Source organism: Gloeophyllum trabeum (genome assembly GCF_000344685.1).
Source record: "Gloeophyllum trabeum ATCC 11539 unplaced genomic scaffold GLOTRscaffold_00001, whole genome shotgun sequence".
Lineage (NCBI taxonomy): Eukaryota > Fungi > Basidiomycota > Agaricomycetes > Gloeophyllales > Gloeophyllaceae > Gloeophyllum > Gloeophyllum trabeum.
Window position 1 is genome coordinate 83,227 of NW_006920410.1, and position 11,317 is coordinate 94,543.

The 11,317-nt window shown below is 55.4% G+C and overlaps 5 protein-coding genes across 5 annotated transcripts; 3 read left to right on the top strand and 2 right to left on the bottom strand.

Annotated features, from left to right (window-relative positions):
- Positions 1-252: 252 nt before the first annotated feature.
- GLOTRDRAFT_118437 (uncharacterized protein) lies at positions 253-3,151 on the bottom strand. The gene is made up of 7 exons (XM_007862279.1): positions 2,954-3,151; positions 2,805-2,898; positions 2,056-2,493; positions 1,713-2,005; positions 1,172-1,659; positions 696-1,104; positions 253-637 (listed from the first exon to the last, which is right to left on the bottom strand). Exons 1-7 carry the CDS (start codon positions 3,134-3,136, stop codon positions 329-331), a joined length of 2,214 nt encoding a protein of 737 aa, XP_007860470.1. The 5' UTR covers positions 3,137-3,151; the 3' UTR covers positions 253-328.
- Positions 3,152-3,241: 90 nt separating this feature from the next.
- Positions 3,242-3,937, top strand: GLOTRDRAFT_134751 (uncharacterized protein; the record flags this gene model as incomplete). The annotated part of the gene is made up of 3 exons (XM_007862280.1): positions 3,242-3,624; positions 3,679-3,850; positions 3,908-3,937. The coding sequence occupies one exon, from the start codon at positions 3,242-3,244 to the stop codon at positions 3,593-3,595; it is 354 nt and encodes a 117-aa protein (XP_007860471.1). The 3' UTR covers positions 3,596-3,624; positions 3,679-3,850; positions 3,908-3,937.
- Positions 3,938-4,337: 400 nt separating this feature from the next.
- On the top strand, positions 4,338-7,293 carry GLOTRDRAFT_112790 (uncharacterized protein; the record flags this gene model as incomplete). The annotated part of the gene is made up of 13 exons (XM_007862281.1): positions 4,338-4,461; positions 4,516-4,596; positions 4,650-4,788; positions 4,841-5,040; positions 5,102-5,263; positions 5,340-5,539; positions 5,593-5,650; positions 5,709-5,890; positions 5,945-6,070; positions 6,117-6,174; positions 6,229-6,425; positions 6,462-6,746; positions 7,066-7,293. Exons 2-13 carry the CDS (start codon positions 4,557-4,559, stop codon positions 7,291-7,293), a joined length of 1,875 nt encoding a protein of 624 aa, XP_007860472.1. The 5' UTR covers positions 4,338-4,461; positions 4,516-4,556.
- Positions 7,294-8,203: 910 nt separating this feature from the next.
- Positions 8,204-9,676, top strand: GLOTRDRAFT_123726 (uncharacterized protein; the record flags this gene model as incomplete). Its single annotated transcript, XM_007863403.1, has 8 exons — positions 8,204-8,456; positions 8,511-8,584; positions 8,647-8,822; positions 8,882-8,912; positions 8,973-9,042; positions 9,105-9,220; positions 9,277-9,460; positions 9,510-9,676. 8 exons carry the CDS (start codon positions 8,204-8,206, stop codon positions 9,674-9,676), a joined length of 1,071 nt encoding a protein of 356 aa, XP_007861594.1.
- Positions 9,677-9,912: 236 nt separating this feature from the next.
- GLOTRDRAFT_123727 (uncharacterized protein) lies at positions 9,913-10,763 on the bottom strand (the record flags this gene model as incomplete). Its single annotated transcript, XM_007862282.1, has 4 exons — positions 9,913-10,101; positions 10,158-10,435; positions 10,490-10,570; positions 10,628-10,763. 4 exons carry the CDS (start codon positions 10,761-10,763, stop codon positions 9,913-9,915), a joined length of 684 nt encoding a protein of 227 aa, XP_007860473.1.
- Between the last annotated feature and the right edge of the window lie 554 nt (positions 10,764-11,317).

Genomic DNA, 11,317 nt, shown 5'->3' on the forward strand with positions numbered 1-11,317 from the left:
AAGGGCCTGACCCTGGCAGGGTCCAGCTGTGATTATTAGTGGCAACAGGAACTTCGGAAGCGCGTGAGAGACGAAATGTAGAACCTGAAATAACCAGATGACAACCCAGGGCGAGTCGCAGACGGAGGCCGCGGCCAAATAGATATTGCCACGTAACCACAAATATAGTTGCAGATCAACATCTGCAATTGAGATTGAGGAAGTCATTATAGACGTTTTAGCTCTGACCTGCCAGCGAGTTTATTGGACGTCGGGAGTACACGCGAAGCTCAAGAGATCCTACAAATTGTCCGATCCTATCAGCAATAGTAGTCATTACCGACAAACGCTACCGCTCCTCCATCTTAACGTCACCCTCAACCTCCGGAGTGCCACTCATCTGGACGTCCCCCTCAGCTGGGGGAACCTTCAGATTGGACGCAGATGGGCTCGTGCCGCGGTCCTGTTCCCCGGTCGTCCCAGTAGGTGCATGCTGTTCGGCATCATCTTTCTGAGGCTTGGGGTTCGCCTTCTCCGCCAGTGCCTTCTTGATTTCCCGTTCGAGAGCCAGGACATCCCCCGTCCCAATCTTCCCAAACTGGTCAAGGTACTCTTCGCGCGCGATGCGCAGACAGAGCCAAGCCCAGCGATGTTTGTTCTGTGCATGTTCACACTCAGTAAGTAGTCTTTAACCCGTCCAATCGAAATAAACTTACCTCCTCGAACTTATTGATCTGGTCATCATTAATGGGAATAGGATCCGGTGCAGGAGATGCAGGTACGTCCACCCTTACGGGCGGCACAGCCGGTGGGTTCGGAACGGGCGCGACAATCGCCGGCGCAGCGGGGGCGGGAGATTCCATGGACGTAGTGCCCGGTTTGGGAGGCAACGGGTGGTGAAGCGGCGGACTGGCAGCATTGCCCGGCGTTGACCGTCCCGCATCTTCCTGCGCTGGCACAGCGGGCGCAGCCCCGTTCGCGTCTTTCACTGGAGGTACTGGCGTATTCGCTTTGGCCCTAGCCTGCGCGAGTCGTTCGGCGGCCCGCGCCAGCGTCTGCCTACGCATCTCGATGCGTCTATCTTCCATCTTGATCTTGCTGGCGTACGTGTCGATGGAGCCGGGGCTGTTTAGTATAGAGGGTCGTCAATAAAGACATGGTTGCGTCTGCTAAGCGGGAAGGAGATACGAACTCCGGGCTTCGCTCTAAATCTCTGAGGTCTCGGTATCCCATCGCCCAAATCTCCGTCAGCGGCGCCGACCCCAGTTTGTGTTCCCATTCCGGCGGTTCCTCCCTCATCTTCTCCCTCATCGGCTTCGTGAACTCCTCCAAACCCACCTTCCTTCCGTCCACCAGTGCCGACCAAGGCTCTTTGTCGAACACGGGGCACAGCTTGTTCTTCCAGTCGACCCAGTTCTTCTCGCGCTCGAGTATCGTCTTGACGGTATCGCGGAAGAGGACGCCGTTCGGGAAGGTGGAGGGGAGGAAGTCGCGCGTGACCGTGTCGATAGTCGTCTGCACCCATTTCGCGTTCTCCTCGTCAAGTGTGAAGTCCAGTTGGAGGGAGCGGTTCTTGAGGGACATCCACGATGACTTGGCGGATCTGGTAAAGGATAATAGGTAGTGCAGTAGGATTAGCAGTTGGAACAGGAATTGCCGACGGAAATGTGTGTCTGCAATCTACATGCGAATGAGCATTCTTCACGCCACTTGTAGTACCAGCAGAGCCTCACCTCGAGCTCGAGCAACTCAGGACTCGTCAGGTACTTGGCGAAGAAGTATTCCCTCGAAACCTTGCTAGTCTCTTCACCCGGCTCCGGCACCCGTTTCCGTTTCAGGGACCTAGAGGCCCCGTTCGCGTCGCTCGACCTGCTGCCCATCATAGCCCGCTCCTTGCTGGTCGCCTCCTTGATCACAGGAAGCACCTTCTCTACCGCACTCTTGAACGACGGAAGGGTCTCCGGGTTCACGAACAAAGGAGGGCGGGAGAACGGGCGTTGCAGCGACCAGAATAACGAGTAGAAGTCTACCGCGCATCAGGTTGACTGGGATAGAGCATTTGCGCGCTTCGCTTACCAACACTTTGCTCCTCCTGCTTCCGCGCCTCCGGCTCATCCACCTGCATCTTATCCTCCGCAGGCGGCGCCACCCCTTCCCTCTCCTCTTCCTTTGTCTCGGGCTGCTGATCCTTCTTCAACCCCGGGCCGTCCCACATGGGACCATAATCACCCCGGAGATTGACGCCACTCCGCTCGCCCAAGGGGAATATCCCGCTCAGAAACGTCAGGATGCGGCCACAGAAGACTGTCGTGTTCCCCATTTTCGACAGTCGTCGCAGGAGGTCATTCAGAGCGCGCAGGAGGATGAGTGCTTTGGCTTTCTGGGGAACCATGTCCTTTGTAAGTCGGTCTGCGCGCTCTTCGATCCATGAGAAGATTCGGGAGCACGAGCGGATTGTCTGCGTGTCCAGAAGGTCTTGCAGGACTGTTACTGGGAATGTCTGTTCACAAGCATCTAAATCGGTTCTCAATATCAGCTTGCACTGGACGTTGTCATAGCGGGCAAGGACCAATGTCCCTCCACCAGACGTGCTTGCAGGGGACGGATACGAGAACACATTACTTGTCCAATTCTTACTGGAACATGGGAGGCATAAGAAGCCCTGCAATGTTTGGATACCACGGCCAATGCACCGCAGACCCTCATTCAAAGGACATTCGTCATGTCCGGGTCATGGTCCAGCAAGGATGGTCTTAGGAACGTGCTCTCCCAGCATTCACCTGCAGGACATCGGACTTTCCCATAGTGTGTAGCAGTGTACGAACCTAGCTCGGTGAAGGTCAGCACCAAGTCCAAACGGTCCCGTAGTCGGTCATAATAGTCGGTATTCGGATTCTTCAAAGCCTCTCCTTCTGTCGCCTAGAAGTTCTAAGAGATTTTACTTATTGAGACGATAAATTACTGCAATACGCACTGCGAGTTTGAGTATCTCCTCCTTCAACCGGAACTCCCACCGCGCTTTCCGTGTCTCGCGCCCGTCCTCCCCGCCTGTCTCCTCCAATGCTTGCTGCACTAGCGCGTCAAGTTCCTCCTTAGGAATCGAACGGGATGAAATCGAGCTCATAAGCGTCTTCATAGCGCTTTCTAGCGATGTCATAACGAGGCGGTCAAGAGGTGGCGGCGGTTGTGGCGAGAAACAAGACACGCTATGGGCGCTAAACATACGATTCCTGATTCGGACTCTTTGCTCCCGACCACCATCATGGCCTCCAAAACGGACACGAACGGCGTCGACCTCGCTCAGATCGACGCAGCCGCGGCGCCGCCCGAGCTACAAGGTGATATTGCTCTTCTGGCCTCATTTTTATCGGTGTCGCGGCAATCGACAGACGACCTGTCGGATGCGGATATCGCGGAACTGCTGCGCCAGCTGGAGGCTGCTACTGGGGTCGCAGAAGGCGTCGAGAGCCGTCTGGATGGTATTTTGGGTAGCTTGGACAGTCTTTTGGAAGCGTTTAGCGGGAGTGAAACGGTCCAGGATTCTGTGGGGACGGACACAAAGGATTCAAAAGAGCCCAATGAGATACCAGCAGACGTAGAGAATGAACGGAAGTGAAGAGATGAAACTAGGCTGTGCTCAAGATTGTAAGTTACAACGATTGCGAGGGGGCTAGCTATGGTACACTGAGAATGCTTCAGCGGTTAAAACCTTCGATCACTCCCCTTAATACGCTGGCTTATCGTTGGGTTGTGTCTCCTTATTGACCGAAGGTATATCACGATTTACACCTGGGGTTTTCGGACGACCTCATCTATACGCTTTCCCCCGTATTGTCCCTCTCGTTATACGGCGTCGCTGCCCTCTATTTCGGTATGTTTCTTGAATATCTGATAGCGCTGACTTTTCTGACTCTCGCAACAATGATAGCTTCTTGCATTACAGGCTGTTATATACCCCGGAAACACGTTATACCCCCGTACAGCACCAGTCTCCATAATACTTCCACTTGCACCGCCAGATTCCCTTGCGCACAGTACATCTTGCGTCTGGGTGTCGAAATTCCAGAGTACCAGTATCGTGGTGCTTAGCACTGTATTTTGATAGTAGTACCGCATCCTGCGACAAGAAATATCTGCTTTCTGTGGTTTTTCCGAGATTTTGGGGCTTCTTGTGCGACCGTAGCCATCCGGCCCGCTACCCGGAGGCTCTTGATAAATCCTGCCACTTGCCACAATATTTGTTGGTTGAACCCTTCTGCTATCGCACAAATCGCTGGTAGATTCAGTATGTCGGGTACAGTTCAATATATAGCGCATCACGCATCCTTTGAGGCAGAGATAAATATCTGAAACCAGGTCGCGGAGCTTACTACCGAAATTTGTACGGTGGTGGTCGTGGCCTCGGGAGAGGCAGAGGGAATGCTCCCCCGCAAAGTTCACAATTGGAAGCGCACAGCAGGAAGAAACTGCGCTCAGACAAAAGTAAGCGGACTTCGTCATCATGCGTTCGGGTACCTTACTGACGAAGAGGACCAGCTCTCGGAACTCATGATGACCTCGTCGCTCAACTCGGGCATATGAACGGTAGGTCTTACCCTGCCTACCGGGATTTGGAAGGTAAGCGCATATACTTCAAGTGAACCAACGCTTGCGTCAATCATGAAGCACAGGCTGCTGGAGATACCCCAATGCGTCTCTGTACATTGACCACGTGCAAAGTGATCCATTCGCCCCGCCGAGCAAACTCAGGCTGCACGTCGACCATACGACCGCGCAATTCCCTCCATCATTGTACTCCACACCTACCCGGTACGTCTATTTGGTTGACGCTTGAGATGTCTATGATCTGGATGAAGTGCAGCACCATCGCCTTGTGTGACTACTTGACCCGGGTAGTATCAGTATTCAGCTCAGAAGCGACGAGATCTAAGAATTGGCATGGCGCCAAGGGCGGATACATAACGATTGACACACCCGGCCAACAGGTGCTGCAACGGAGCTCAATCACGCTTGATGGGGAGGCTATCACTGTGTTATTTACATATGGCTTTCCAGCGCAAGGTAGGACGGGCGAAAATATGAGAAGTTAATGTGATAATCCAACTTATCCTGCTCGCCACAGGCCGGACGATACTGGGCGAAATGGCTGCTGAGACATTCCGCACGGTGATTCCGCAACTCATCAACAGCCTCCCCTACAAAACGCAAGACAAGCACAGGCTTCAATCTTTCGTCGAGAGCATCGAGGACCAGGAGTTCCTCCGCGAGGAAATGAAACGGTCAGGTACGCTTGCCTTTCCTAGCTGACCGACCATGTCGTACCCCAACCCCAACTCTATCTATCCTCTACCCTACCCCAGGGTTAGTTGCCTTCGTGGCCAACGGCGCTATCCTCCCCCGAGCCTCCGGTGCATCCGACCTGCCCATGACCAACCCCGAAGTGGTGAAGTTCCAGTCCCCGGTCGATTTGGAGTGCACCTTTATCCTTCCTAACAGAGGTGAGATAAAAGGTATGGGTGTCCCAGCTGGGATCACCCTGATCGCCGGGGGAGGGTTCCACGTAAGCCCCTGGGATATTGTACCCACCTCCATGCATCCGCTAACTCATTTCAGGGAAAATCGACCTTATTGAACGCCCTCGCGGTTGGGTGTTATAATCATATTCCGGGAGGTACGTCGCGGCGATAACCTAGGCACAACGTCCGGCTGTATATACCGAAACGTTCTAGACGGCCGCGAATTTGTGGTCACTTCAGCCAGCTGCGTCTCTATCAAGGGCGACGAGGGGCGATCCATCAAATCCGTCGACATCTCCCCGTTCATCAATAACCTCCCCGGCAATGTCTCCACGACCGATTTCTCGACGCAAAATGCAAGTGGGAGTACGTCGATGGCCGCAGGAGTCATGGAGGTGCAACTTACACTTGCGGTATCGCCCCGTATTTTCTCATCGGTCCTGTTTCAGGCTTTGGAGTTAGGCGCGGATACGCTGCTGTTCGACGAAGACACGTGCGCCACGAATTTTCTTATCCGGGATAAGAGGATGCAGCGGCTGATAGAAGCGGACCCCATTACGCCGCTGGTATTCAAGGTAGGGCAGTACGACAGCGTCCATGTTCACCACTCATGTCTCTCAGGTCCGCTCCTTGTTTAATGATCACAAAGCTTCCTCTATTTTAGTCATCGGCGGATGTGGTAGACTCAATTTCTTGTCGTCCAAAGCTTTATGGGGACTAATGTGCAAAATAGGGGATTACTGCGACGTGGCGGACCTCGTCCTCGAGATGCGCGAATATCGCTGCCACAATGTCACCGACAAGGCGATGCGCATCGCAGCCGAGCTCCCCTCCGCGGTTGCGGAGTCGGAAAGTGAGTCATCCCTCTCGACTGAGCGTCTTCCTCGCTTACGATGCCTTGACGCGTCGCTAGCAAAGACCTTCGGCCGCGTGCGCCATCGAAATGTATACTTCTTCCCCGGCCAGTCCAAGGCCACCGCGCGCGGGCGCACCTCCGTCCAGGTCGGAGAAGAGCCGCTCGACCTGTCCGCGCTCGTGCAGATCGTCCACGACAGCCAGACACGCGCTATCGCGGGAGCCCTGCGGCGCTTCGCCAGTCACGGCGAGCCCGTCGGGCTGGCCAGCGCTCTGCGCCAACTGCAGGAGATTATAGATAGAGACGGTCTGCACGCGCTGGACGAGGAGGGGCACACGGACGGGTTCCTCGCGCGGCCGCGGCTGCTGGAGCTTGGGATGGCAGTTGATCGGATGGTAAGTGCGAACCCTCCCTTTGCGTCCGGCGGGTAAGGCTGACGGACCTGTTTCTGGGCAGCGATCCGCGAGGGTTCACTAGCAATCACTAGCTTCTATCTGATGTATAACCTGCAAGCCAAATGGGCCATTGCTTTTCCACAGAGCTAATCGGCGCTGGATTGGCAATCAATGGACTTGTCGAATGGGTGAGAGCAAGCCCGAGGTAAATGCACGACCGCTTACCCTTATTTGAGAGGGGTGCAAATCTTCTGTGAAAGACCGGCCTAGTCAAGGCCTTCTGTTCACTGAGGCTGTGGACTTGATTAGGGCGCATTAGAGCACAGTCACTGTATATTCTCTAACGAACAGCAGCTACGCTGCCACCACAGAATGCTCCAACAAGTGGCGAATCTCACCAGGAGCCATAGGTATGAGAGCTCCGCCAAGCGCGCCAACGGCAACCTGGTACTCGTTCTCGACGCCCACGCCATGCTCAGCCACCCGCACCGTATACGATGCCACGTACCACGCGCCGTATTCTTCCTCATCTTCGAGTTCGTCCTGAGAGTCATGTACGAACCGCCGACCGACAAGTGCATTGGGATCACTCAGATAACGGTTGACATCCTCCCTCGAGATGGACTGAGGAGAGATGGGAGTCGCGGGCTGGTCGCGAGCAGGTGGTTTATCAGCCGTCCTCTGACGGGTAAGCCGGGCCGGCATGCTCTGAGGAAAGAGGCGGGCAAACTCCGTCTGGTAGTACGTTTGCATCCTGTACGAGATAACAGTGTGAGGACCCATGAATGAGTAGTAACGGGGCGACTGGAAGGCAAATACGAACCTCTGCGTCCTCTTGATCCGATATTCCCGTGACAGGTCGGGATGGTCTGCCAATGCGAGCATCACCTTGTACTCATTAAAGACGATCAGGGCCGCGGCCGCAAGATGGAGGCGGCTGACACGACTGTCAAATAGTCAGAACAATAGCATGGTGCGACGTGACACAGAAACATACTCCTCGAGCGACTTCGGAGGCGTCAGTTTAGCAATTGCGGCATCCGCGGGGATGAGATGGTCATCGGGATTGCCACCCTCGGGTACGAACGACGCGGGACTGAGGAAAGGCTTGAGTCCTGGTCGCGCATAGAGCTCAGCTAAGATCTCGTCGCGGCGGGTCGCGTTGTGGTGCAGGTACTCCGTGTCTTCTGCCGTCATACGCAGATAATAACACGCTCTGTCAACGAGGGCGTCGACGTCGACGGACTCTCTGGAGACTTTGTATACGTCGAGCGAGGACATCCTGCACGGGGTGACCAGGCTCGAGACACGAAGAGGTGGCTGACAATGGAGGACCCCTGTCCTGGCGTGAAGCCACAACGCCTGAATTAATGGACTTGTAGCCACATGGCCTGGTTAGCGCCGGCCCGGCATCAATAGACGCGTCCTGGCAATCCCATCCCGACTCCTTCGAATTCATGCCCAGCTCTTCCGTCGTCCACGCCGCCGTCTTCGCCGCGGGCGCCCTCGTAGGCGGCGGGCTCGCCACCGCCGTCGGCGCGTCCAGGAACCGCAGCCAGCTTGCGTCTCCGGCGACCAAGCCCGGGTCCGCGCCTGTCGTGGACGTGAAGGTCGAGCCGTCTGGCGCGACGCGTGTCTCGCCCACGGGTGCGGCGGGGACGGTGACGCCCCTCACACCTTTGCCGGCGATATTGAAGTATGGGAATCCAGGTGAGTGCGGGCGGCTTGGGATTAGACGCGTTGGGGTGAATTCGGCGTGCGTAGGGCCAATAGCGGACCAGTTGGTGCGGACGGCGTATGTGGCGGGGTATGACAGGCGGCTGCGCCATCCAGCTTGGGTGAGCAGATATATCATGCTTTCCGAACGTCACGGCTACATTCTCTCATCGGGTACGCATAGACAGCAGAGCACTTGACGCTCGCGAAACTCGGGAAATCGCTCCTCGACCCTCCGTCCCCGGAGAGCGAGGGCGGCGACCGGTCAAACAGCACATTCACAGAGGACGAGTCCCTGCCTGCGATGTTCCGCGCCAGGCTGAAGGACTACTTCAGGAGCGGTTACGACCGCGGCCATATGTAAGCAGCAGGTTGTTTTGTCGTCTCTGAGACGAATGTGTACGGTCTTGCTCTCGCAGGGTACCTGCAGCGGATGCAAAGATGTCTCAGGTATGGATGAATAGTTTCCGTCGAGTCTGTGTTGCGATCTGTAATCCGACCGTCACATAGACGGCGATGAACGAGACCTTCCTCCTATCAAATATCGCCCCTCAAGTTGGTGAAGGGTTCAACCGGCACTGTACGTATCCCCCACACCACCATCTCCAATCTCTCCTTACTCGACCCCACATGAACGAATAGACTGGGCATACCTCGAAGACTGGTGCCGACGCCTGACCGGCGCCTTCGCCGACGTCTACGTCTTCACCGTCCCGCTCTACCTCCCAAAGCAAGACCCAGACGGGAAATGGCGCGTGGTCAGTATCCCTCTCCGCGCGTCCCCTCACCTCTGACTCATTCACCCTGGATGCAGACGCACGAAGTCATCGGCAACCCGCCGAACGTCGCGGTCCCCACGCACTTCGCCAAGGTCGTGCTCGCGTCGCGCCCCTCCTCGCCCGCAACGCCGACCATCCCCGAGATATCCACCGGCGCGTTCGTCCTCCCGAACGCGGTCATCAAGGACGAGACGCCGCTCGAGTCGTTCGTCGTGCCCAGTGCGTCTCCCCGCATCTCGTATATGCATATGCTAAACATCCCCACTAGTTGAGGCCGTGGAGCGCGCGGCGGGGCTCACGCTCTTCTCGGACGAGGTCAAAAAGGGGTCCAAGCACATCTGCCAGACCGCGCGGTGCGAGGTCGTCGTGCGGCGCTTCGACGACGCGCGGAAGCGCCCGGAGATGCGGAGGGCGATCTCGGCACCCGCCAAGTAGGCGGTAAGGGAGAGATGACTGCGTATTCACTCTTACAGGGTACATACATTGGAGACCAGTACAATAACAGACAGAATGGGGTCGATGGGACTAGGGCTCAACACGTGCAAGCGCATAAGCCCCAATGGCAGAGAATATCAATCTGATACATTCATCCGGATCATCCGGTGCATGGTCACGGCCAGGGTAGTACCCTTGAACATAGGCTCTCCTTTGCAACGCACGAGCACGGCTTCTTAGTTGCCGTACCGCATCCTGCGAGTCCAGAGCAGGCAGATTATGCTGGAGTACCAGATAGCGAGTGAGCTGACAAGTTTAAGCATGGGACGTGAACTTACAGGGGCCTCCGTGGGGTCATCCCCGCCAGGAAATGGGACAACTTCGTAATGTGCAACTGCCGTGTGTGGTTCGTTGCGATTCCACATCTGTAGAAATGCATACATATTTGAGAAACTCCCCTGACATGCTGTTGATAGCTTACCAGGGCCGTGACACGCCTGTTACGTCGTAGCTCACCCTGGAGCTCATTGAGCCGCCCATTGAGTCGTTGATCCATCCCATTGAGCTGCTGATCCATCGCATTGAGCCGCTGATTAAGCTGCTGATCCATCGCATTGAGCCGCTGATTGAGCTGCTGTTCCACCTCATTGAGCCGCTGATTGAACTGCAGACCGATCTCATTCAGCTGCTGATGGAGAGGTTGCATAGCAGCTTGCACGGCAGCAACCACAGCTTCTTCGACATTCATTTGCGGGAAACCTAAGTCAGCAGGTGAGCCAGGGTGCAAACAACGAGAAGTATCGTCGTACACACCGACTCTCGCCGCAATGGTCTGCACGGCGTACGTCGCCGTATTACACACATCATTGGAAGTGACCGCATACTCAGATTCGGCTAGACGGGCTGTGTTTGAATTACAAGAACATTACAGATATGTCGGATAGTGCTCACAGGCATATTTGAGAGCTGTATAGGACAGAGAACACGCTTTGGAGACATCGGAAGGTGACGGGGGATCCGCAGGAGCAGGTGGATATTGGAGAACTTGTCGGGCGCTTTCTGTCAGGACAGGGAGATGCACTGGCATGCTGGGATGTGTGGGCAATAGGGGTGTTAGATAGAGTAAGAAGTAAATCTTACGACCGATAAGTTTACAGTACGACAGTACGGTCCCATGCAACGTAACATCAGTGATGCATAGCCATCCTTGCCACCACTTCGCACGCGTGAAAGACCCCGGGCTCAGTTGCTTTCATGAATCTCTGAGCCCCTTTCGTCATTTTCACGAATATCTAATCCTTACATTCTGCATGCGAGGGAATGCAAGCGTGTACATAGGTGTACGTGCAAAATATAGTGTTAATGCGTTCCTCAAGGTATCGTTCCCCTCACCCTCCGAAGGGTGATACAAGGCAGCATAATAGAATAACGAGAACGTAGTAATAGACGCCGCCGTCCTGATAGAGCCGCTGAGCGCTGAGAATTTCGAAGACAATATTTCAATTCGAAGACGAGAATTCGAAGCCCCGGTCTATGCCGCAGAGCTCACCAATAGGACTGTAAAGCGGCGGTTGGGACTGTAGACTTACCTTCACGAATCTAGCTGAATTGGGGGTCGTTTTGGCGCGGTTGCCCGCCAAA

Coding starts and splice junctions, on each gene's coding strand:
- GLOTRDRAFT_118437 (XM_007862279.1), bottom strand. CDS start 3,136: ATGACATCGCTAGAAAGCGCTATGAAGACGCTTATGAGCTCGATTTCA. Junction 1,105..1,171: donor GATTTAGAGCGAAGCCCGGA/GTTCGTATCTCC, acceptor TATACTAAACAG/CCCCGGCTCCATCGACACGT. Junction 638..695: donor AGATCAATAAGTTCGAGGAG/GTAAGTTTATTT, acceptor GAACATGCACAG/AACAAACATCGCTGGGCTTG.